The sequence below is a fragment of the Bufo bufo genome, chromosome 3, assembly GCF_905171765.1.
Source record: "Bufo bufo chromosome 3, aBufBuf1.1, whole genome shotgun sequence".
In the NCBI taxonomy this organism is placed as follows: domain Eukaryota; kingdom Metazoa; phylum Chordata; class Amphibia; order Anura; family Bufonidae; genus Bufo; species Bufo bufo.
This window is the reverse complement of record NC_053391.1, coordinates 66,367,891-66,395,287: the sequence shown is the minus strand read 5'-3', so window position 1 is coordinate 66,395,287 and position 27,397 is coordinate 66,367,891. Positions and strand designations below refer to the sequence as shown.

The 27,397-nt window shown below is 45.2% G+C and overlaps 1 protein-coding gene across 2 annotated transcripts in view; it reads right to left on the bottom strand.

The window, feature by feature from the left end:
* Positions 1-27,397, bottom strand: part of LOC120994571 (stomatin-like) — a 69,339-nt gene that overhangs the window by 20,621 nt on the left and 21,321 nt on the right. For both annotated transcript variants that reach the window (XM_040423232.1, XM_040423233.1), the window contains 3 exons: positions 21,519-21,588; positions 7,570-7,652; positions 3,951-4,154 (listed from right to left, as the gene is read on the bottom strand). In XM_040423232.1, the coding sequence (XP_040279166.1) occupies positions 3,951-4,154; positions 7,570-7,652; positions 21,519-21,588 (357 nt within the window). The remainder of the gene's footprint in view (positions 1-3,950; positions 4,155-7,569; positions 7,653-21,518; positions 21,589-27,397) is intronic.

The following is a 27,397-nucleotide window of genomic DNA, read 5'->3' as shown; positions in this document are numbered from 1 at the left end:
ACCTGTCCTATTTTTTTGACGGACAACGGTTCACGGACCCATTCAAGTCAATGGGTCCGTGAAAAAACACGGATGCACACAAGATTGGCATCCGCGTCCGTGATCCGTGGCCGTGGGCTACTTTCACACAGACGGATCGCAGATCCGACAGTATATTCTAACACAGAGGCGTTCCCATAGTGATGGGGACGCTTCAAGTTAGAATATACTAAGAACTGTGTACATGACTGCCCCCTGCTGCCTGGCAGCACCCGATCTCTTACAGGGGGCTGTGATCCGCACAATTAACCCCTCAGGTGCCGCACCTAAGGGGTTAATTGTGCGTATCATAGCCCCCTGTAAGAGATCAGGTGCTGCCAGGCAGGAGGGGGCACACCCCCCTCCCTCCCCAGTTTTAAATTCATTGGTGGCCAGTGTGCCCTCCCTCCCTCCTCTGTATTACATTCATTGGTGGCCAGTGCGGCCCCCCCTCCCTCCCCTGTATTACTGTACATTCATTGGTGGCCAGTGGGACCCCCCTCCCTCCCCTGTATTACTGTACATTCATTGGTGGCCAGTGGGCCCCCCCTCCCTCCCCTGTATTACTGTACATTTAATCGCTGATCGGTAACCATGGCAACCAGGACGCCACTGCAGTCCTGCTTGCCATGGTTACTTATCAATTTTTAGAAGCATTATACTTACCTGCGATGTCTGTGACCGGCCGGGCGCTCCTCCTACTGGTAAGTGACAGGTCTGTGCTATAAGCAATGCGCCGCACAGACCTTTCACAGACAGCGAAGGTAAGTATAATGCTTCTAAAATTGCTAAGTAACCATGGCAACCAGGACTGCAGTAGCGTCCTGGTTGCCATGGTTACCGATCGGAGTCCCAGCGATTAAACTGGGACTCCGATCGGAACTCTCCGCTGCCACCAATGATGGGAGGGGGATTTTAATTAGGAGAGGGATGGAGGGGGGCCCACTGGCCACCAATGAATGTACAGTAATACAGGGGAGGGAGGGAGGGGGGGGCCGCACTCGCCACCAATGAATGTAATACAGGGGAGAGAGGGAGGGGGGGCACACTGGCCACCAATGAATTTAAAACTGGGGAGGGAGGGGGGGGTGCCCTCTCCTGCCTGGCAGCACCTGATCTCTTACAGGGGGCTATGATACGCACAATTAACCGCACCTGAGGGGTTAATTGTACGGATCACAGCCCCCTGTAAGAGATAGGGTGCTGCCAGGCAGCAGGGGGCAGTCATGTACATGACAGCAGGGGGCAGTCATGTACACAGAGGAACGCCTCTGTGTTAGAATATACTGTCGGATATGAGTTTTCACGATCTAACTCAAATCCGATGGTATATTCTAACATAGAGGCCTTCCCATGGCGATGGGGACGCTTCAAGTTAAAATATACCATCGGATTGGAGAAAACTCTGATCCGATGGTATAATAGGGACTCCTGACTTTACATTGAAAGTCAATGGGGGACGGATCCGTTTGCAATTGCACCATATTGTGTCAACGTCAAACGGATCCGTCCCCCATGACTTGCATTGTAAATCAGGACGGATCCGTTTGGCTCCGCACGGCCAGGCGGACACCAAAACGACTTTTTCCTTCATGTCCGTGGATCCTCCAAAAATCAAGGAAGACCCACGGAAGAAAAAACGGACACGGATCACGGACCTACGGACCCCGTTTTTGCGGACCCCGTTTTTTAGGGTAAGGCCAGTCATTTTCTTTCAAATGTGACAAGGTGTCCCCCAAAGCGGAGGATGCTCCCCCTGCCGCTTGACATCTAGGCTCTGCTGCGAGAAGCAGTACACTTCCAGGTAGCGGCACATGAACAGTCACTGCTGCTTGCCGAAGCATGACCACTAGTCAGAGCAGCATCGCAAGTGCAAGATTGTCAGGGCCCTGGCCTCAGCTTGGGGGATACTCTGTTTGACGAGATGAGTTGATTCTTAAGAATCAATTTTCTCTTATCCCTACTATGAAAGTATTGTTGTTCCTCAGAAGCACTGCATCTTGGGGTACAGCTACACACTGCGATGCCCCTGCGATTCTGGCCAGTGTGTGCATGACACATAGCAGCAAACAATTCCGGGGAATCCAGGCTCCATTGTGCACATAGGTTATTCACCTTAAAAATCTGTGTAGGTTAAAGAGCATTAACCCAAAAAATATTTTAAATGTAATTGACTCCATGTATTAGGCCCCTTTCACACGGGCGAGAATTCTGCGCGGGTGCAATGCGTGAAGTGAACGCACTGAATCCGGACCCATCTATTCAATGGGGCTGTTCAGATGAGCGGTGATTTTCATGCATCACTTGGGCGTTGCGTAAAAATTGCAGCATGTTCTATATTCAGCGTTTTTCATGCAACGCAGGCCCCATAGAAATGAATGGGGATGCGTGAAAATCGCAAGCAAGTGCGGATGCAATGCGATTTTCACGCATGGTTGCTAAGGAGACGAGGGATGAGTTACCCAGGACCCTATTTACTTTATTATTTTCCATTATAACATGGTTATAATGGCAAATAATAGCATTCTTTAATTCAGAATGCTAAGTAAAAGGTCCATTGTGGGGTTAAAAAAAAAAAAGTAACTCGCCTCATCCACTTGATCGCGCAGCCGGGCTCGTATTCTTTCTTCTTCTTCTTGCAGGACCTGGCTGGAAAAGGACTTTCGCTGACGTCATTGCGCTCACCACAGATCCTGCTGAATGAAGATAGAAATCTTCTATCTTTATTCAGCAGGACCTGAGCTGACGTCACCGTGCTCACCACGTGGTGAGCGCGATGATGTCACCGAAGGTCCTTTTCCAGCCAGGTCCTGCAAGAAGAAGAAGAAGAAAGAAGACGAGCCCGGCTGCGCGATCAAGTGCATTCTGAATTAAAGAATGCTATTATTATTTTCCATTATAACCATGTTATAATGGAAAACAATAAAATATACAGAACAACGATCCCAAACCCGAACTTCAGCGAAGAAGTTCAGGTCTGGGTACCACAGTCAGTTTTTTTTATCATGCGCGTGCAAAACGCATTGCACCCGCGCGATAAAAACTGAACATCGGAACGCAATCGCAGTCAAAACTGACTGCAATTGCGTACCTACTCGCACAATTTTCCCTGATCGCAGACGCAGCACATCCGGACCTAATCCGGACACGCTCATCTGCAAGGGGCCTTAGGCTACTTTCACACTTGCGCTTTCCCTTTCCGCTATTAAGATCCGTCATAGGATCTCAATAGCGGGGGGAAACCGCTTCCGTTTTTACCCCATTCATTGTCAATAGGGACAAAACTGAACTGAACGAAACGGAGTGCACCATAATGAATTCCGTTCCGTTTGGTTGCCTCCCCATCGCAGACAGAATAACGCTGCAAGCTCATCGCACTCCATGTAAGTCAATGGGGGCGGATCTGTTTTCTCGGACACAAAAGAAAACTAATCCGTCCCCCATTGACTTACAATGGTTTTACAGATGGATCCGTCTTGGCCATTTTAGAGATAATACTACTGGATCTGTTCGGAATGGATGGAGACTGTTGTATTAATGTGACGGAAGTGTTTTTGCTGATCCATGACGGATCCAGAAAAAACGCTGGTGTGAAAGTAGCCTCATAGGTGCAAAGTCTTTCAATATATTATTCAAGAGCTGTGGCTACAGATACTCATGACTGTGTGTACAGAGATGGTCACCCAACTTTACAAAGACCCTGAATGGTATACAAAGCTGCTTTTATAGGCAGCATTCCTCTCCTGGTCCTCTCCTGGTCTGCTTGTGTAAATGTCAGTTGTTGCTAATGATCTGGCATTTATTCATGCACCAAGAGGATCAGGATGAACAGAGTCTGTAGTATGGAACCCATTCATATTATAAGACATTGTTTTTTTTATAAACGGCTGTAATCTATGGGAGCCTCCAGGAAAACCTCTTCCTATACTTACACCCATATGATCAGCCATTTCTTCACGGTCTATCAAAATGTCGGTCAGGCTTTTGGTTCCCAGCATATTCCGCAATGTGGTCTGTGCCAGCATCTGAGTAGCTTGATTGGCGTTGTCCACTTTAACTACTGTGACAATTGGATTGAAAACACGGTAGAAGACCACAGCATCGACCATGATGGTTACAGAATCCTTGGTGAGAACCTGTAAGTACAGTAAAACATGGCTGCAGTACAGGTGCACACTGATCTACCCAGTGCTGGACCCCATTCCTTAACATTGCATTTTTCCAACTATGACTGGTCTGAAATGTTAAATTAGGAAAGGGCCTCTGCTAAACAGATTTTCATTATTATTGCATTTATTTAAAGGTGTTTCCAACTGTAGAGTTTAAAGTATTTGGCTAGATGTGATTAAGGGTGCTCGGCATTTATTGTTGTCATTATTTTGTTACTATCATTATTTTTTGCCATTAAGGTCCAGCACTGATGTGATTATTAATTAGGCTTATAGATGACGATAGATGGTGTTCTGAACTCTCACTATTACTGCCCAGTGCTATGTCGCCCTCTTGTGGATGTCTGCTGAAATATATAACTCTTGTCATTTTATTCAATTAATTACTAATAAAGATATGTGTTTTCAATGCATCGTGCAAGGTGTTTTTTTCCATTATTTTTGGGGCTTTAGCTACAGGAAACATTTAAAAGGAGTTGACTGCAGCTAAAGGAGATCTACAGGTTATAACATTCAAGGGTTCACTTACTTGTTTCCCCTCTACTATGGCTGCTTACTTAAAGGGGTTTTGCAGTTTGTTTAAACTGATGATCTATCCTCTGGATAGATCATCAGCATCTGATCGGCGGGCGTCCGACACCCCCGCCGATCAGCTGTTTGAGAAGGCAGCGGCGCTGGCAGTAGCTCCGTAGCCTTCTCGCTGTTTACCGCAGGCCCAGTGACGTCACAACTTGTCGCAACTGGCCTGGGCGGGGCTAAGCTCCATTCAAGTGAACAGAGCTTAGCCCCGCCCAGGCCAGTGATACTAGTCGTGACATCACTGGGCCAGCGGTAAACAGTGAAAGGCCGCGGCGCTGCTGCCTTCTCAAACAGCTGATCGGCGGGGGTCCCGGGTGTCAGACCCCCGCCGATCAGATGCTGATGATCTATCTAGAGGATAGATCATCAGTTAAAACAAAGTGCAGAACCCCTTTAATAAAAGAGGTAAACGGCACAACTGTTTGTGTGTTATTGGTTTAAGCCTCTTGCACACGTCCGTATGGCTTTTTCAGTATTTAGCGATCTGCAAAAAATATGGATGACGTCCGTGTGCATTCCGTTTTTTGCGGAACGGAACAGCTGGCCCCTGATGGAACAGTACTATCCTTGTCAGTTATGCGGACAATAATAGGACATGTTCTATCTTTGAACGAAACAGAAAAACAGAAATACGTTAACGGAAGGCATACGGAGTACCTTCTATTTCTTTTGCGGATCCATTGTTCCGCAAAAAACGGAACATAAACGGGGGGGAAAAAAAACGTTTGCGTGCAAAAGGCCTTAGTTAGATTGTGTTTGCCCCAGGTGGACAACCTTGTCCATACACCCTACTAGGGCCACACTCAGGCCCCCTTAAGTACCTAAAAGGAGTGTCTCCGGCATTTTTATACTCCCTTTGGAAAACTTTATTTAAATAACACATAAAACCTGTTTAAACTTGGATTCCATAGGATTTTTTTTATAAAAATGTATTTCTATTTGCTTCGTTTTCCTGTGGGTTTATTTTTTCGACACAACAATGTAAAGCTTCATTTCTGCATTCTCCTTATACCTGTGCTCTTTGGTGAAGCATCCAGTATTTATTTCTGGCTCCAGAGGACAAATATGTCTAGTAAGGGTGCATTCACACCACCGTATGCATTTTGAGGTCCGCAAAAAATACAGACGATGTCCTTGTGACATCCATGTTGCATTGGGTTTTTTTGCGGATCCAATGTGACAATGCCCATCTTTGTCCGCAAAACAGACAGGAACAAGACATGTTCTATTTTACTGGGTTACAGAACAGACATATGGATGCAGATAGGACACAGTGTGCTGTCCCTATTTTTTGCGGACCCACTAAAATGAATGGGTCCACAACCGATCCACAAAAAATGTGGATCGGATGCGGACTGAAATACGGTCATGTGAATGCACCCTAAGGCTTCATGAAAACCACCATAGCAGGTCCATGCCCGTATTGCAACCTGCAAACAGCGGTTCTGCAATAAATGGGCACTGGCAGATACGGTGTGGAATGGAGGCATGGATTGGAAGCCAGAGTGCTTCCGTGAGTTTTCTGTCCGTGCCTCCGAACCGCAAAAAAGTAGAGCATGCACTACTTTTATGTAGTGTGGATCGCTATTAACAGACGGCAGGCACTTGGTCAGTGCCCGTGCATTGCGGACCACTAGTTGCGGTCCGCAGCACGAGCATGGCCGGCACACATTTGTGTGCATGTGGCCTAAGGGCTCGTTCACATGAACGTTTTTTGCTTTCCATATACAAGCCGTTTTTTGCGTTCCGTATATGGAACCATTCATTTCAATGGGTCCGCAAAAAAAGCGGAATGTACTCCGTATGCATTCCGTTTCCGTATTTCCGTTCCGTTGAAAGATAGAATATGTCCTATTATTGCCCGATACACATACGGAAATGCATCCGTATGTCTTCCGTATCCGTTCAGTTTTTGCGGAACCATGTACTGAAAATTTTATGCCCAGCCCAGTTTTTTTTTTTATGCATTCCGTTTCCGTATTTCCGTTCCGCAACATTTTGAGTCAGGTCCTATTGTTGTCCGCAAATCAAGTTCAGTGGCTCCATTCAAGCCAATGGGTCCGTATAAAAAAAAACGGAATGCATACGGAACACATGTTCGTATGTCATCCGTTTTTTGCGGATCTATGCTGTAGAAATGCGATGCCCAGCCCATTTTGCACGTGCATTTGCAATGATTACAAAGTTGCTGTTTTTGCAGAAAAAACGGAACGGAAATGGAATGGATACAAAAAACGGAACAACGGATCCGTGAAAAACGGACCGCAAAACCATACGGTCGTGTGAACGAGCCCTAAGGGTGCTGGCACACAGTGCAGTTCTGACATGCAGTTTTCAATTTAGCCAGTTTAGCAGCCTCATTAAACCCTGGTGTTCTGCATTGTGGGAAGGATTTTATTCATTTCAGCTAGCTACAATAACAAACTGCACCCTGAATGCATGTCAGCGCTGCACTGTGTGCCAGCACCCTGAGGAACAGGACACGGCTAGGGACAGTATCTTCTGTTGCAATGCCTGCACTATCTAACATGGCCACTAGATGGCAGGATTGACTTTCATCAGCGGTAGAAAATGATGCTCATGTATACTAAAATGTGTCATGTCTTCATTCTCTACATGTCCTCCTCACGGCTGTCATGTTTCTTTCAGCTAAATTACATTTTTTTTTTACATAAATGTGACCCTGTATTGCATAATTTCCTAACAGAACATCTAGGTCAATCGCTTGCAATTAAATGGAAATCGCTGCCTATGCCCTGCTCGCTGGCATGTAATTTCAGTGTAGCCTTTAATTAATACTCACTTCTTGGGGAGGGACTGCGAATGACACAGTTCTCAAATCGAGCCGACAGAAGTCATCGGTGCATGGAAGAATCCAGAAAATCCCTAAGGAAAAGAGAGAGAACAATAAATGAGTTTAGGGCCAGTATTGAGATATTGTGGATTCCAATGTACAGCTCTGACAGTTTAAAAGTCATCGGTGTGTATACTTATGCAATGAATGTTTTTACCTTAAATCACTTTTTACTTATGCCTCATAGCCTGCCACTCCTGTCATGCGCACCGGCTCATGTTGGTCCGGCTTCCAGTCCCATGTACGCCGCTGCAGCCAATAACGGGTTTCAGCAGGGACATGTCTCCAAAGCGAACATCGCCGCTGAAGCCAGTCATTGGATGCAGCAGCGCAGGTGACAATGTCCATACCATGGTGGAAGAAAACAAGCCGGTAACTGAAGATGGTCAAGCGGAAGCCAGCACACAGGCAGGATCGGAGAGCGAGGAGCAGGTAAGTATAAATCTGTCAATAGCTGATGCAGGCTACAGAGCATATGATCACACTCCCTGCCCTACCTGAATCCTAAGAAGCCCACATTTCAGTTATTTTTTTTATTTTTTGGAGAATCCCTGCACAATGCCATGGTTCGTAGAACTACAGTATCTTAGCTTTATTTTTAAATTGTGGTAAAATCACAACGAAGCCATTAGGGGTGATTTACTAACAGTTTTACGCCTTTTTATGGTGTAAAGTTGTCGCATGACCCTTTTGCGACTTATAAACACCTGTGCAACAATATTGGTTGCACAGGCATTTTTATGCTGCGTTCAACACAAAAGAGTGTCAAGGGAGTGGTGGGGGCCAGGACATCGGCCCCGGCAAGTTTACTAACTTTATGCCTAGCAAAATGTGTAAAAGTTGGCAAAAAAACTATGCGCAGACTACCAACATTTTTTTATGTGCAAATTTATTTGTGAATTTTGATGCCGATATGTGTGCGGATCACATCCCCCATTGGAATGGAGACATTTTGTTTTTAGAAAAGCCGCAACACATCACTGTCTACACTGCCGAATATTGTTCTGCACTGGAACACACTTTTCAATCTCATGAAATATGCTGTGCATTTTTATAGTGATTTTTCCACCACGGTTGAAGGCATCTAAATGGTGAATCCACAGATAACACCTGTGTAGGGTTTAACCAAAGCAAAAAAAAACATGGTAAGAAAACAATACTGCATTGTGTGGACTCTAAAAACACACTCATTGAAAAAATACACTGCTCAAAAAAATAAAGGGAACACAAAAATAACACATCTTAGATTTGAATTAATTAAATATACTTCTGAAATACTTTGTTCTTTACATAGTTGAATGTGCTGACAACAAAATCACACAAAAATAAAAAAATGGAAATCTAATTTTTTAACCCTTGGAGGTCTGGATTTGGAGTCACACTCAAAATTAAAGTGGAAAAACACACTACAGGCTGATCTAACTTTGATGTAATGTCCTTAAAACAAGTCGAAATGAGGCTCAGTAGTGTGTGTGTGGCCTCCACGTGCCTGTATGACCTCCCTACAACGCCTGTGCATGCTCCTGATGAGGTGGCGGACGGTCTCCTGAGGGATCTCCTCCCAGACCTGGACTAAAGCATCTGCCAACTCCTGGACAGTCTGTGGTGCAACGTGACGTTGGTGGATAGAGCGAGACATGATGTCCCAGATGTGCTCAATTGGATTCAGGTCTGGGGAACGGGCGGGCCAGTCCATATCATCAATGCCTTCGTCTTGCAGGAACTGCTGACACACTCCAGCCACATGAGGTCTAGCATTGTCTTGCATTAGGAGGAACCCAGGGCCAACTGCACCAGCATATGGTCTCACAAGGGGTCTGAGGATCTCATCTCGGTACCTAATGGCAGTCAGGCTACCTCTGGCGAGCACATATCACCCTCATGGAGTCTGTTTCTGACCGTTTGAGCAGACACATGCACATTTGTGGCCTGCTGGAGGTCATTTTGCAGGGCTCTGGCAGTGCTCCTCCTGTTCCTCCTTGCACAAAGGCGGAGGTAGCGGTCCTGCTGCTGGGTTGTTGCCCTCCTACGGCCTCCTCCACGTCTCCTGATGTACTGGCCTGTCTGAAGGTAGCGCATCCATGCTCTGGACACTACGCTGACATACACAGCAAACCTTCTTGCCACAGCTCGCATTGATGTGCCATCCTGGATAAGCTGCACTACCTGAGCCACTTGTGTGGGTTGTAGACTCAGTCTCATGCTACCACTAGAGTGAAAGCACCGCCAGCATTCAAAAGTGACCAAAACATCAGCCAGGAAGCATAGGAACTGAGAAGTGGTCTGTGGTCACCACCTGCAGAACCACTCCATTATTGGGGGTGTCTTGCTAATTGCCTATAATTTCCACCTGTTGTCTATCCCATTTGCACAACAGCATGTGAAATTGATTCTCACTCAGTGTTGCTTCCTAAGTGGACAGTTTGATTTCACAGAAGTGTGATTGACTTGGAGTTACATTGTGTTGTTTAAGTGTTCCCTTTATTTTTTTGAGCAGTGTATATATACTGCACCAAAAAGGAGTTGTTGCAATGAAGCTTTCTATGTGTAAATGTAATGATGATACATGGAAGTGATTAGGACCCTGTTGGGCCGCCTCTAGCCTGGATACAAGATGAGATACGGTCTCTAGCCTGGATACAAGATGAGATACGGTCTCTAGCCTGGACACAAGATGAGATACGGTCTCTAGCCTGGATACAAGATGAGATACGGCCTTGCGCCTGGATACAAGATGAGATACGGTCTCTAGTCTGGATACAAGATGAGATACGGCCTTGCGCCTGGATACAAGATGAGATACGGCCTCATGCCTGGATACAAGATGAGATACGGTCTCTAGCCTGGATACAAGATGAGATACGGCCTTGCGCCTGGATACAAGATGAGATACGGCCTCTAGTCTGGATACAAGATGAGATACGGCCTTGCGCCTGGATACAAGATGAGATACGGTCTCTAGCCTAGATACAAGATGAGATACGGCCTTGTACCTGGATACAAGATGAGATACGGCCTTGCGTCTTGATACAAGATGAGATACGGCCTTGCGCCTGGATACAAGATGAGATACGGCCTCACGCCTGGATACAAGATGAGATACAGCCTCTTGTCTGGATACAAGATGAGATACGGCCTTGCGCCTGGATACAAGATGAGATACGGTCTCTAGCCTGGATACAAAATGAGATACGGTCTCTAGCCTGGATACAAGATGAGGTACGGCCTTGCGCCTGGATACAAGATGAGATACGGTCTCTAGTCTGGATACAAGATGAGATACGGCCTTGCGCCTGGATACAAGATGAGATACGGCCTCACGCCTGGATACAAGATGAGATACGGTCTCTAGCCTGGATACAAGATGAGATACGGCCTTGCGCCTGGATACAAGATGAGATACGGTCTCTAGCCTGGATACAAGATGAGATACGGCCTTGCGCCTGGATACAAGATGAGATACGGTCTCTAGCCTGGATACAAGATGAGATACGGTCTCTAGCCTGGATACAAGATGAGATATAGTTGGGCATGGAAGCATACAGGTTCTGTATGATAAGCAGCAGCACATTTGCACAGAGATGTCACAGCTGAACCTATAGATCCTGCACACTCATAGGTTGCTGAAGCTAGCATCCCAGCAGGTCCCATAAATTACTGATTAGTGATAAATCTGGTGATCGGGCAGCCAAGGAGGTGTTACTGGTGGAGATATGGGAAACCCTTGCTGTGTGGGGGTGAGCATTATCCTGCTGAAAAATACCAGTTGGAAGCCCTGTCATGAGAGGAATACACGTGGCCTCAGGATGTCTTGCACTTATCGCTGAGCTGTTAGTGTCCCTCGTATTACTACTAGGGGTGACCGGCCGTCTTATGTGATGGCTCCCAGATCATCATACCAGTAGTTGGGGCAGTGTGTGGCTCCAGAGCAAAAGCAGAATAGGAAAGCTCACCATCAGGCATCCGTACTCAAACCTGACCGTCCAGGGTACCAAACAGAACCTGGATTCTTCATACATAAAGTTCCAGTGCGTAGCAACTGAAGGCAGCGGTGGCTGGCTGTCAATGGCAGGACACGTAATGGGCGCCATGACACCAAATAAGTGCCTGGACAACAAAACTGTGGGAGCTGCTCGTGCTTGTTGGCAGATCAAACAATCCACTCTACAGGTGGTCTGTCTGGCCCATCTGGAGCCTGTTCACAGTGTGTCCATGCCCTCACATAACCACTGATCCCAACACCTCCTAACAGCTAGGTCAGAAAGGCTTGGATGATGGGCAATTAGTTGAAACGAGCATCCTACTTCTCTCAGTCCAATGACGCACCCCAGCTCAAAGTGTATCAACTGATCAAAATGTCTTCCAGTGTGTCACAGAGGTATATCTAGCAGTCAATGATCTCTCGCCAAAAGGTACACTACCCAAAAGTAATCTCTGAGAATATTTTTCTCGTGCAGCTGGGGAAACTATTTACGCCCTCTTGTGGCAAGACCCAGTGTCTAACCACATCTTTACATATGCGCCTGAGACAAAACTACATGCCGGGTTTTGCAGCAATCTGTCATTTCTATCTGGGTGCGTTCTTTATCTCAGTGAGTGTATATTTCATCCTAAGGCCTCTTTCACACAACCGTATGGCTTTTTCAGAGTTTTGCGGTTGGTTTTTCACGGATCCGTTGTTCAGGTTTTTTTGTTTCCGTTTCGTTTTTCCGTTACGTTTTCCGTATGGCATATACAGTAATTACATAGAAAATTGGGCTGGGCATAAAATTTCCAATAGATGGTTCCGCAAAAACTGAACGGATACGGAAGACATACGGATGCATTTCTGTATGTGTTCCATTTTTTTTTTGCAGAACCCATTGACTTGAATGTATTCACGGAACGTAATTTTCGGGCAATAATAGGACATGTTCTATCTTTCAACGGAACGGAAATACGGAAACGGAATGCATACGGAGTAAATTCCATATTTTTTGGGCGGAACCATTTAAATGAATGTTTCCGTATACGACACGCAAAAAACGGCCCGGAAACGGGAAAAAAAAAACGGTTGTGTGAAAAAGGCCTTAGGGTACAGCCCTGGACTTTGGTGTGTAAATGCTGCAGATTTGCCACAGATCTTAAGTTTTGCAAAGTGTGAAATCCCAGCTTAAACTGACATGACGCACCGCAGGTCAACTTAGGATTTCATTGTGGATTTCTCAGAAAATCTCATCCACTTTGCTTCTACTGTAAACACTGTGGATTTCTGCTTCTGAACATACCCAGGGTTTACGCCACCCTAGATCCCTACTGGAAGTAAACTGAACTGACAGCAATACTCACTATTAGGGCTTGTTCACACGACCGTGGCGTTTTTTGCGGTCCGCAAATTGCGGATCCGCAAAAAACCGATGTCGCCCGTGTGCCTTCCACAATTTGCGGAACGGAACAGGAGGCCCATTATAGAAATGCCTATTCTTGTCCGCAAAACGGACAAGAATAGGACAGGAACACAGCAACGGATGCGGACAGCACACAGAGTGCTGTCCGCATCTTTTGCGGACCCATTGAAATGAATGGTTCCGTATGCGGAACGCAAAATACGTTCGTGTGAACGAGCCCTTAGGCCTCATGCAAACGACCACGGATCCGCAAAAAAACGAAGCCGTCTGTGTGCCTTACGCAATTTGCGGAACGGAACGGGCGGCCCATTGTAGAAATGCCTATTCTTGTCCGCAAAACGGACAAGAATAGTACATGCTATATATTATTTTGCGGGGCCTCAGAACGGAGCAACGGATGCGGACAGCACACGGAGTGCTGTCCGCATCTTTTGCAGCCCCATTAAAGTGAATGGGTCCACACCCGAGCCGCGAAAAATGCGTCTCGGATGCGGACCACAAAAACGGTTATGTGCATGAGGCCTTATGCAAAGTTTATGGGGGAGATTTACCATTAAAAGGGTTGTCCGCTTTTTTATACATATGACCTATCCTGAGGATAGGTCAACAATATCAGATCGGCAGCGGTCCGACTCCTAGCACCCCTGCCGCTCAGCTGTTTGAAGACAACGCAGCGCTCATATAAGCACTGCCGTCTCAGCAGTGAGCAGGTGTAATTACAAGTCCACTGTCCCCATTCCCTTCAATGGGATGGCTCCTTTCTATTCAAGTGAATAGGAGGGAGCCTCCTCCAAATCCAGCTTTAAAATAAAAAGATCACATATCATTATTATAAAATTACTTTATTAAAGGCACGGCTTGTCCCCTATTTTCTTTTATAGGAATTTAGCAAACTTTAGAAATTTTAATGACATGAGTTATGTTTTATCAGTCTAAGGCCCACAGCTTTTGGCATGTTCTAGCGGAAACAGAAAATTGATATTTGACTACAGTATTACTACAGTAAATGTTATCACTAATGTGCCATTTATGTTAAGTCGGAAATTGGAAAAATAGAGGAGATGTCTTAGGTTACTAATTCCACACAGGGGTGGATTTGGCATTTCTGAGGCCCCAAGCAAAGTTATGGGGACCCCTGCTGCACTGCTAACATCACCTCTAAGCTCTGCCCTACACACCCGTTAAGTCCCAGTCACCTTAGCAGTACGGCTGGCGCAGTCCTGCTATTGCTCTACAGCTAGAAAGGGCCCCTGTGCCCGGATGCACCGGTGGTATGTCCGTCCCTTTAGTTGTTTTTTCAGCCAACCATTTGTGGCCAGCATACTGTAGGGCTCCCTGAGGGGCATTTGCTTGGTTTGTGTGAAGGTAAAGTCTACCACTGGTTCCTGCTCTGGTCATCTTAAGCCACTTAGGAGATCATGAATGAAAAGGAAAGGTAAGGAAGGGCACATCTGTTGGAATGTATATGCATGATGTACATGGAATAGGACAAATTCCACCTAGGCAGGTTGTGTGCATATTGGGGGCAAATTTATCACTCCCTACTCTCCAGAATTCTGGCTTCAAAAAGTCGCAAAAAGGGTTTTGCAATTTTTTTAGCTTATTTGCACACGAAAATTTTAACTTTTTGCATTTTTACACCACTAATTCCAGTTTTGAAAAGTGGGTGGGAAGGTGGATGTGGTTAGCTATATTATTTAGTTTCACTTAATATATATCACTACGACTTTTTTTTAAAAGAGTTGCAAATAAATTTGCAAAGTCACTCTAGTAGGGGGAGTGGTGAAATAAAAACTGGAGAAGGATTTCTAGACCAAAGTGTGAGGGTTATCGATGGTCCAAATTGAAAAAACAACATTCAAGACTTGGTGCAAGGTACACCAACGCAGACTTAAGCAAAAACTTCAAATATTTCCTTCGTGATAAATTCCTCCCATTATCTCTATTCGGGCTGTAGTCTGTTTCCATCACATCACCACAAACCCTTACAAGCAAAATCTACCCCCTGTGAACTGTCCTACACCGACCATACAACAATACTTGGTCTGCGTGTTCCACATTTAAGGGGTTATATACTGTACATGGGTGGATTAGACTTCATAAATTATAACAGTTCCATAAATACAGCCCTTGTAATATAATCTGAGTATACAGTATATGCTTAAATTACTGAGCGGAGTGAGAAGAGGATCGCATTACAGTTAATTACCAGTCGGATCTCATGAGAATATCATGTTAACCACTGATGACACCGGAGAGACGTCTCAATCCAGGAGGCCTATCTGTTATGGCTTATTGGACGGTAGAATTGTCCGCCATAAAATACGTAAAGTCTGTGTTAGCCTATGGGGAGGAAAAGTGCCAATACCTGCGTTCCGTTCTTTTGCAGGATACTAATTCCACGGAGGAACAGAACACAAATAATGTCTTGTTGCGGATTTCATGTCGCTGAATGTCTCCATTCATTTCAATGGACATGTAATTCACAAAGAAATCCGCAGCATTATTCACAAAGACAATACCCACCCTGTTCCGTTACGGAAAAATCGGCAAGAAAATCCACAGCATAAACCCCAACTTTGTAAGACTCGCACCTGCGGATTTTGGTGCGGAAAATTCCGACATGTGTGAGGGCACTCTCAAGCATTTATTTCTCATTAGGTCAGGATGTCAAGGGCAGGGCTTTAGGAGTGGAGCCTACTCAGAGATAAAGTATAATGGAAAGATTTGCAATCGCTGTCGGCTGAACATTGACTCTCCCGACTCTCTCATACTCATACATGCTTGGTTCGGCTGAGCGTGTATATGTCTTAAATGGGGAGAGAGGAGAAAACCACCGCCAGACATCATTGGTGGTGGATATTTCCTGAAAGAACAAAAGAATTGGGTGAAAAAGTTCAGTCCATCCGTTCCTTCTCTCCCTCGACATGTCAGTGGAAAGTTGGGACCTTTCCATTAGATTGATGATCAACCACTGAAAATGACAGAATCGGTGGACAATACACTAATGTGTATGGGGACCTTAAAGAAGTTTTCTAGGATTCTGGTCTTTGGTATATGGTTCCCTAGCTTGTTATGCCTGTCACTCTGTTTTGGTGTCTTGGCTCAATTCAGCAATCTTCTGGTCCCTGGTACGGATGAGGTTATGTGCACTGCTGCAGCCAATGACTGGCCTCAGCCGTGGCATGCTGCTTGGGGACACGTCACTGCTGAGGCCTGCACATGGCCACATCCAGACCCCAGGTAGAGGTAAAGAAACCGGATCTAGGAAACAGAGCCAGGGCACCAGAAGGGAGCGGCAGGAATCAGGCGAGTATGATTTATTTATTAGGTACCACACACTACAGGATCTACAGAATCCTGGAACACCCCATAAACTAGGTGTAGATCCTGCAGGAAGGAAACCTATAAAGGGAAGATTTAGTGCTCCACTACAACACTTATGGTAAAATTGTGGCAGTGTCAGGGGTGGATTGGCCATAGACCCTACAGGGAATTTTCCCGGCGGGCCAATGCCCCAGGGGGCCACTCAAGCACTCCGCTCTGCCACTGACCAGATACATAATGAGATCTCAACATTTAATTAACGCTGTGAGAATCAGGTACTCGTGTACCCAGCCAGCGACTGCAGATGCCCTCCTAAACTCATCTGCTGTGGTCCGCGCCTCATCTCCTAAGCCCTCTGCTCCTTAGACAACTGGAGCAGGAGGACAGAAGATGGTAGCTACTGATGGCCACCACAGAGGGACAGCTTTTGGGGCAGTATATTGTGCTACACTGTGGTATATGGTTTTGCTGGGATGGTATTTTGCACTACTTGTGTTTGCCCCGCCTTCTGTTAATTTGGACCTGCCAACAAAATGCGGCTACTTTTTCGTTTTTTTTCCAGTGTCACTTTAAGTTCCCAGTCTGCCCCTTGGCAGTGTCATAACTAAGGTGCATTTCTGTATAAGTAAGAAATTGGAAGCCACTTCATACAAATCAGGTTGGGTTATTGGTGATGTTCACAAGGTTTCTTGCAATTATTTTCTCACATGAAAGTTGCCCAAAAGTTGCAATAATATCACAATTTTTGTGTGAATTGTGTGCAATCGTAGGAAACTCCTTGGCACCCTGGAGCTCTAGCCATACACTTCTCTTTATGCATCAACTCATGCTTTAATCTAAAAAAACATCATGGAAACCTGGTCTTGTTCCCAAGAATGTAATTTTAATATATTTAGTAGGTCATCAGTATCTGATTGGTGGTGGTCTGATACCTGGGCCCCCCGCAATGGCTCCCGTATGAGTGTTGTGGCCTTCCTTCAGCTCAACAAGCACAGCGCCGTACATTGTATAGTGGCTGCGGGGCTTCTATGGGGCCGAGCTGCCCCTAGGCTATGTTAGCGATGAACGTGTCGCCACTAGGCCTAATGTAAGCTGCAAGAAGGCCGTGGCATCACAGGAGCGTTGGTGCCTTCTCCAACAGCTGATTGTTGGCTCCCGCCAATCAGATACTGGTGACCTATCCAGAGGATAGGTCACCAGAATAAAAAAGTTTGATTTACTAATGTGCCTGCTCAAAAAATGTATCAAAAAAAGTGGTGCAAATTGGTTTCTACACGTGTTTCCCGTCATTCTCGACAAGGAGTGGGGCTTCATAAGAAAGGGGCAAGATACACCATTTTGTACTTAAATCGATTCTGGCTTAAAATTCTTTCTCAAAGTAAGCCAACCAATAGCTGGTATAGAGTCAAGTGTCCACATGTATCATCCAGCCTGAACCCCTGGTGCAGATCTAGACAGCCGGTCGAAGCTTATGCCCTCTACAGGATTAGTCAATCTGGGTCAATGTGTATCCTATAATAAATACAACTACAGCTTGTAGGTTTTAATCTTGATAGTAGAATTTTTTATTTTACAACATACAGCAATTTTCATTTTCGGCACGCAGGCCTTCCTCAGACACTGTCCATATTCAAGAAAGAAGTACAGCGGTCCCTCAAGTTACAATATTAATTGGTTCCAGGAAGACCATTGTATGTTGAAACCATTGTTACTTGAGTAATCGGTTCCAAAGCTCCAAAATGTCATCCAAGATAAGAGAAAATGAAGATTTAGGAAAAATAAGCAGATAACTAAGACAGATAAAACAAGTCCTTACATATAACAGTCTGGAATAGCTGCTAACTAACAACTAATCCAGCTATTTTACCAGAGAAGTGGTCTGGATTGGTTGGATCTGAGTCGGAGGCATTGTATGTTGAGTCTAGTTTCAACTTACGATGGGCCAGAAAGGACCATTGTGTGTTGAAAATATTGTATCCTGAGGCCATTGTATCTTGAGGATCACTGTACAAATCAAAATAAAAAAATTGAAATAGACCAGATAACATATCCACAAGATATACTATGTAAACTAGAACAAAAAACTGTTTTCATAGTGCAAAGTTATAGACGTGGTTTACAAGAACGGTTCCTGTGGTGGTAAATCGCCATATTGGAGCCATCACACAATCTAGTGCTCAATTTAGTGGAGCCGAAAGTTTATCTACTCTATTTATCTGCTCCATTTTTCACTGGCTAACATTATTGTCAATCTTTTACTCTTTGTTCCTTATGCCACCTTATTTTTCTAAACTCCTCTTATTCACTATCTTCCCAATTCTCGTTTACTTTTTTCTATACATTCCCCCCACATTTCTCCTCCCTCACGTCCTCTTTTCATTGAACATTTTATCCCCAATCACAATTAAGACCACGTATGGCAAGTGGAACGCATGACCAGTCCAATGCGTTCCACGACGTCGACAGGTGGATTGTATGCAGACTGCGCATGCGCAGCCCCGGGTTCTTCCAAAACAGCATTTTTATCGCTCCAACCCTATTTTTATATCGGCATCTCATTACTCCGCCTATCCCCGACTTGGGACAACATCCTTTTTACTTTCATAGTTCCTAGTCTACCTTTTAACATTCAGATATGCGTGTGCGTTCCACGGGTCCCTATCTTCCGGGATGGGTGGAGCGCAGTCGCAGTACACCAAGGTTGTGGCACTTTCCCTACTTTCTCAATTTAAACCGGGAAGCGCCCCACCACCTACAGACGCTCTTTCACACACATGTATTTCACATGATCCCTATATACTGCATCTACCCACCTACTTGTCTACCTTTTTTCCGTCATAACTGCTGCATAGCTAAGTAACCTGGATCCAATATGACATAATAGTTTCCTAGATCAGACATAAAGTGTACCTATATTTTATATTTTATATGTGCTTGCTATCCTGGTACCTGGTAATTTTCCTTAATAGTCTACACAGTATACAGTTTATGTCATACTAAACTGGGCAGACATTCCATTTATATGAATGACCATTAGTTTACACTAAACTGAGCACTAGATTGTGTGATGGCTCCAATATGGCGATTTACCACCACAGGAACCGTTCTTGTAAACCGCGTCTATAACTTTGCACTATACAAACTGTTTTTTGTTCTGGTTTACATAGTATATCTTGTGGATATGTTATCTGGTCTATTTCATTTTTTTAAATTTTGATTTGTACTTCTTTCTTGAATATGGACAGTGTCTGAGGAAGGCCTGCGTGCCGAAACGTAACACATGAATATTGCCGTTTGTTGTAAAATAAAAAATTCTACTATCAAGATTAAAACCTACAAGCTGTAGTTGTATTTATTATTGAAAACGGGGTTGGAACCCTACTTACAGCTGACACGCGGAGTGCGACAAAGATTTATTGTAATCAATGTTTATCCTTTCAGGTTTGGTTCATACACTGCTGTTTTGATACATTTTTAGGCCAGATTCACACAATGCACTTTTTATGAGATTTGTTCTAGTGAAAATAAGTTGGATACAAAAAAAAAATAAAAAAATTCTGAGCATCCACTTCCAATACTACCACATGGTTCTGTACAAAATCAGAAGCACAAAAAAGTAGTGTATGGGCTCTTTGCAGTCGTTGCCAAACTGGCCCCTACTACAATCATGTGCATGAGCCCTTAGGCCTCTTTCACACAGGCGTCATATTTTTGGCCCGGATAAGATGCGGGTGCGTTGCGGGTAAATGCGCAATTTTTCCGTGCGAGTGCAAAACATTGTAATGCGTTTTGCACGCGCGTGAGAAAAATCGGCATGTTTGGTACCCAAACCCGAACTTGTTTGGGATCGGGGTTCTGTAGATTGTATTATTTTCCCTTATAACATGGTTATAATGGAAAATAACATCATTCTGAATACAGAATGCATAGTACAATAGGGCTGGAGGGGTTAAAAAAATAAATAAAAAAAATTTAACTCACCTTAATCCACTTGCTCGCGCAGCCCGGCTTCTCTTCTGTCTCCTTCTTTGCTGATTGCAGGAAAAGGACCTGTGGTGACGTCACTCCGGTCATCACATGGTCCATCACATGATCCATCACCATGGTAAAAGATCAGCAAAGAAGGAGACAGAAGAGAAGCCAGGCTGCGCAAGCAAGTGGAGTAAGGTGAGTAAAATTATTTTGTATATTTTTTTAACCCCTCCAGCACTATTGTACTATGCATTCTGTATTCAGAATGCTATTATTTTCCCTTATAACCATGTTATAAGGGAAAATAATAAAGATCGGGTCCCCATCCCGATCGTCTCCTAGCAACCGTGCGTGAAAATCGCACCGCATCCGCACTTGCTTGCGGATGCTTGCGATTTTCACACAGCCCCATTCACTTCTATGGGGCCTGCGTTGCGTGGAAATCGCACAATATAGAGCATGCAAGTGATGCGTTAAAATCAACGCTCATATGCACAGCCCTATAGAAATGAATGTGTCCGGATTCAGTGCGGGTGCAATGCGTTCACCTCACGCATTGCACCCGCGCGGAATACTCGCCCGTGTGAAAGGGGCCTTAGGTCGCATTCACACAGTGCAGTTTTGTACCTTTTGGCTTTATTACCCTGACTGGGAATGCATTAGAGAAGACACTGTGCAAGCTATTGCTGCTTCCACCATGTCTGCCTACTCTTAAACCATGACGACCCCTGTCCCCTGTGGCATTACATAGACAGCTGGCGTGAAATAATACATTGCCATCACTGGGGGATAACGGAGCCAGATCCACGGTGATCAGCCGTGTGCCATTCCAGCTTCTGTTTCAAGCAGGAGATGCCTTCATGAACAATTACTTCGGGCTGCCTTCGCACGCTGCGGATTTTGCTTCAGAAATTTCCACAACTGAAAATGCAGAAATCCGAGCGCTACCCCATTCATATGAATAAAACTGATTTTCAGTAGCAGAAATTCCTGCAAAAAAATCCACAGAGTGTGAAGGTGTCCTTAGGCTTTGTCTACACGGCAATCTAGGCGGCAACACTTGTCGTGCAACCAGGTAGCAATGCAGCCAGAACTGCAAAAAATCCAACAATGGGGGTCGCTCTGTGACCCCATTCAGTGCTGCACAGTTTACCCACTGACTTCACATAGAATTATTATCTCCTGTCATGGCTCCTCTGTGCAGCTACTTACCGGGTCCTTTAGCTCCAGATCTTACCCTTCCTAACCGGAAGATGACAGCTCTCTCGTATTCCTGAACAATCTGGGAACAGAAAAGGTTTAGAACATGTTAAAGGAGCACGACAAGAAGTAATATACAAATGCGAAAATCATGGGCGAAGCAGCTGCCATGGGTCCACCAAGCAATGGCATCCACCGGGAGTTGCAGTTAGTGATGGTTTTTGGTGATAGTAAATTGAACACTGATCAATGGATTCCATGGACAAGACATCATTACTTTACTGTCATATCACCTTGTGCAAACTGTGACATCACTATGTGTATTATTCCTGCATTGTCACATCACTATGTGTATTATCCCTGCACTGTGACATCACTATGTGTACTATCCCTGCATTGTGACATCACTATGTGTATTATTCCTGCATTGTGACATCATTATGTGTATTATTCCTGCATTGTGACATCACTGTATTATTCCTGTACTGTGACATCACTATGTGTATTATACCTGCAGTGTGACATCATTATGCCTATTTCCCCTGTGCTGTGACATCACTATGTGTATTATTCCTGTACTGTGACATCACTATGTGTATTATACCTGCAGTGTGACATCATTATGTGTATTATTCCTGCATTGTGACATCATTATGTGTATTATTCCTGCATTGTGACATCACTATGTGTATTATTCCTGCATTGTGACATCATTGTGTATTATTCCTGCATTGTGACATCACTGTATTATTCCTGTACTGTGACATCACTATGTGTATTATACCTGCAGTGTGACATCATTATGCCTATTTCCCCTGTGCTGTGACATCACTATGTGTATTATTCCTGTACTGTGATATCATTATGTGTATTATCCCTGCACTGTGACATCATTAAGTGTATTATTCCTGCAGTGTGACATCACTATGAGTATTATTTCTGCATTGTGACATCATTGTTTCTATGATCCCTGTGCTGTGACATCACTATAACTATATGTATTATCCCTGCACTGTGACACCACTATGTGTATTATTCCTGCAGTGTGACATCATTATGCCTATTTCCCCTATGCTGTGACATCACTATGTGTATTATTCCTGTGCTGTGACATCATTATTTGTATTATTCCTGCACTGTGACATCATCATGTGTATAATTCCTGCACTATGATATCATGTGTAATTTTCCTGCACTGTGACATCATTAAGTGTATTATTTCTGCACTGGGACATCATTGTTTCTATGACCCCTGTGCTGTGACATCACTGTTTATTATTACTGCGCTGTGACATCCTTGTATGTATTATTCCCGCACTGTAGCATTATTAGGCTACTTTCACATCTGCTGGATCCGGCAGGGATCAGCAAAAACGCTTCCGTCATGATAATACAACCGTCTGCTTCCATTATGAATGGATCCGGTTAAATTATCTCTAAAATAGCCATGACGGTGTCACGAGGGTGTCAAGAGCCACGTCTGACTCCGTTATACCCGGGGTCAGGAAGTCGCAGCGGGTGGCTGCGCGCTCTATGTCTAAAGATAGTGCTGTTTCTTAATGGTAGCTTTCTGGGTTTGCCTTGCAATCCTTTTTGGCTCACTCAGGGATCCGTAGCTTCTCCTTCTCAGCTGTTTCTTATCCAGCAATCCCAACCTCCTTATATTCCCATCTCCCACTTCTCTGGTTGCCAGATATAGAGCTTCCTGCCTGGACTTCTATACTGACCCACTGGAGCTGTGTAGCTGTGTTCCCTGGTTGTTGTTCCAGAGCGTTACCCTCCGGATCCCTGTTGGGCTTTTGTTGTCCGCTGTTGTCGCCCACCTGGGATTATATGTTTGTCTGTATTGTCTGTCCTCTCCTTGGTGTTTTCCTCTTAGTGTCAGTGGTGCGGACTAGTGATCCCACCGTCCTGTTCACTACGTAGGGCTCATCTCAGGGAAAGCCAGGGTTTAGGCACGTGATCGGCGTACGGGTGAGGAACCCGTCTAGGGACGTCAGGGCAGTCAGGTGCCAGCCTCAAGGTGATTCAGGGGTCACCACCTTTCCCTCTCCCTTGGACAGGGCCTTCCCATTTCCCTCCCTTTGCGTCCCGTATGTGATCGGCACGCCGGTCATGACATTATATATGGCCCTTATTTTGCGTAGGTAGAAAGAAAAAAAAAAAAATTCTTTCTGCCTATTTAGAATCCAGTATGGATCTATTGCTGCTTTGACAAAGCAACTTCAAGGCCTGTTTTTGGAGGTGGCAGGATTGAAGGCGTCAGTCCTCCAGCAGCAATTGCAACAGACCGCAAGCTCAGCGGTTGCTACAGGTAACCAGGTTGCTGCGGAACCCAAGGTTGTTCTTCCTGACAGATTTTCTGGGGGAAGGGACAAATTTGTGACGTTCCGTGAGGCCTGTAAGTTATATTTTAAGCTGCGCCCTTACTCCTCTGGTAATGAAGAACAGCGGATGGGGATTGCTATTTCCCTGCTTCAGGGGGACCCGCAATCCTGGACGTTCTCTTTACCCACTGATTCCCAGGCTCTCCGATCAGTGGATGAATTTTTTGGGGCCTTGGGTCTAATATATGATGACCCTGATCGAGTCGCCCTAGCTGAGTCGAAATTACGGCGACTCCTACAGGGAGAGCGGCCAGTAGAGGAGTATTGCTCAGAGTTTCGTAGGTGGGCTACGGATACCCAGTGGAACGATCCGGCTCTCAGGAGTCAGTTCTGCTCTGGGTTATCTGAAAGGGTTAAGGATGCGCTTGCGCTGTATGAGACCCCCTTTTCCCTGGATGCTGTTCTGTCCCTTTCTATCAGAATAGAGAGACGCCTTAGGGACAGATTGAAAAATCCTGAGCAATTGGTAACCCCTCCGAAGCAGCAGTTAGTCTGTACGGACCTAGACGAGCCTATGCAGCTAGGAGGAACTACTCGTCAGGTCCGTCCTCCTGAGGCTCGCTGTAGGAGTGGGGCTTGTTTTTTCTGTGGGGGGAGGGGTCATTTCATTAATGTCTGTCCTTCCTTTCTCAAGAACAAAAGACCGTCGGAAAACTACTAACCCCAGGCTGTGTGGAGGATGTCAGCCGGGGGGTATACGTTTCCTCCATACGAACATCGCAATTTGTGTTGCCAGCGGTTATTATTTTTGGTGTTAAGACGGAGACTATTTCTTTCTTTCTAGACAGTGGAGCAGGGGTATATTTGATAGATGCCCATTTTGCCCGCACTATGGGTTTGTCTCTCTGTACGCTACAGAGACCTATTCCCATATTCGCTATTGATTCTGCTCCTCTGTCTCAGAGAAACCTCACTCACATTGTCCATAACTTACACCTTCGGGTAGGGGACCACCATAACGAGTGTCTTTCATGTTACGTTCTGGAGGGCCTTCCCTCTCCTGTGGTATTGGGTCTTCCCTGGTTGGTAGCGCACAATCCAGTGGTGGATTGGCAGGCCAGGGAGATATTGGAGTGGAGTGAGCATTGCAGAGAAAATTGCTTAAATAGCAATTGCTTAGTCGCCTCCATAGCTACTCTACCTACATTTGTTTCGGACTTTGAGGACGTGTTTTCTGAAAAGGGTTGTCAGAAGTTACCACCTCATCGTCCTTATGATTGCCCGGTTAACCTGATTCCCGGGGCAAAATTACCCAAGACCAGGTTATATAATCTTTCGGGTCCCGAGAGACAAGCCATGAAAGATTATATCTCCGAGAGTCTGACTAAGGGGCACATCAGACCCTCTTCTTCACCCGTGGCTGCAGGGTTTTTCTTTGTTAAAAAGAAAGATGGGGGCCTGCGTCCTTGCCTAGATTTCCGCGAACTAAACCGGATAACCATCCGAGACCCATACCCTCTTCCTCTCATTCCTGACCTGTTTAATCAGATTGCGGGTGCTAGGTGGTTCTCCAAACTTGATCTTAGGGGGGCCTACAATCTGATTCGTATCAAGGAAGGGGATGAGTGGAAGACAGCTTTTAACACCCCTGAGGGGCATTATGAAAATCTAGTCATGCCTTTCGGTCTGACCAATGCTCCTGCTGTCTTCCAACATTTCGTTAATGACATTTTTAGTCATCTTATCGGCAGGTTTGTGGTGATATACCTAGATGATATTTTAATTTATTCGTCGGATCTGAAAACACATGAGGTACATGTCAGACAGGTACTGCAGGTCCTATGGACTAATAAATTATATGTGAAAATTGAAAAGTGTGTCTTCGACGTTCAGGAAATACAGTTCCTGGGATATCTATTATCTGCTTCAGGTTTCCGTATGGATCCTAGGAAGGTCCAGGCAATTTTAGATTGGGATCTTCCTGAGAACCTTAAAGCACTGCAACGGTTCTTGGGTTTCGCAAATTTCTATAGAAAGTTCATTAAAAATTATTTGGTGATTGTCAAACCCTTTACTGACATGACTAGGAAGGGGACTGATTTTTCTAAATGGTCTGACGCTGCTAAAATTGCATTTTCCTCTCTAAAAGAGAGGTTTACCTCGGCACCTGTACTAATCCAACCGGATGTCTCCCAGCCTTTTATTGTTGAAGTAGATGCGTCAGAGGTGGGAGTGGGGGCGGTGCTGTCTCAGGGTCCGTCTCCTGGCAAATGGCGTCCTTGTGCTTTCTTTTCTAAAAAACGATCTGCAGCAGAGAAGAACTATGATATTGGCAATAGGGAACTATTAGCTATTAAACTAGCATTTGAATAATGGCGTCACTTTTTAGAGGGGGCAATCCACCCCGTCACGGTGATTACGGACCACAAAAACCTTCTGTACCTCGAATCAGCTAAGCGTCTCACCCCTAGACAAGCTAGGTGGTCTCTATTTTTTACCAGGTTTAACTTTTTTATCACCTATCGTCCTGGGGCAAAAAATACCAAGGCAGATGCATTATCTCGTAGTTTCCCTGGAGGGGGTAATGTGGGTGATCCGGTACCCATTTTACAAAGAGGAGTGGTTGTCTCGGCTGTACACTCTGTTCTGGAGGGGAAGGTGTTAGAGGCCCAGGGGGACGCCCCGGTCTCTTGCCCCTCAGAGAAATTGTTTGTACCGTTAAACCTGCGTCTCGAATTATTAAAAGAACATCATAATTCGGCACTTGCTGGGCACCCGGGTAAAAGCAACCTTGGAGCTATTGTCTCGTCGTTTTTGGTGGCCAAGGTTGCGTCAGGATGTAATGGATTTTGTGTCTACTTGTGCATGCGCGAAAGTCTCTCATACACATCCCGCAGGGTCTTTATTGCCACTTGTCATTCCCAATAGGCCATGGACACATCTGTCAATGGATTTTATCACTGACTTACCTTTGTCTGTGGGTAAAACAGTTATCTTGGTAGTAGTAGACAGGTTTAGCAAAATGGTACACTTCATTGCGTTACCCGCACTACCTAATGCTAAGACTCTTGCTCAGGTATTCATCAGTGAAATCGTGAAGCTTCACGGGGTCCCGTCCGATGTTGTTTCGGATCAGGGAACCCAGTTTATTTCTAAGTTTTGGAAAGCTTTTTGTTCCCGTTTGGGGGTCCTTTTCCTCAGCTTTCCATCCTCAATCGAATGGACAGACTGAGCGTACCAACCAAAACCTTGAGACATATCTAAGGTGTTTTGTGTCTGAAAACCATGAGGTGTGGTCATCATATTTACCGTTAGCCGAGTTTGCTATAAATAATCGCCGTCAGGAATCCACTGGCAAGTCACCATTTCTTGGTGCATATGGTTTTCATCCACAATTCTGTACTTTCAAAGAGGGGGGTCTTCTGGGGTTCCCGAAGAGGAACGGTTTTCATCATCTCTTTCATCTGTATGGCAGAAGGTGCAAGCTAACTTGAAAAATATGGGAGGTAAATATAAATGCATGGCTGATAAGAAACGGTCGCCAGGTCCGGACCTAGGAGTGAA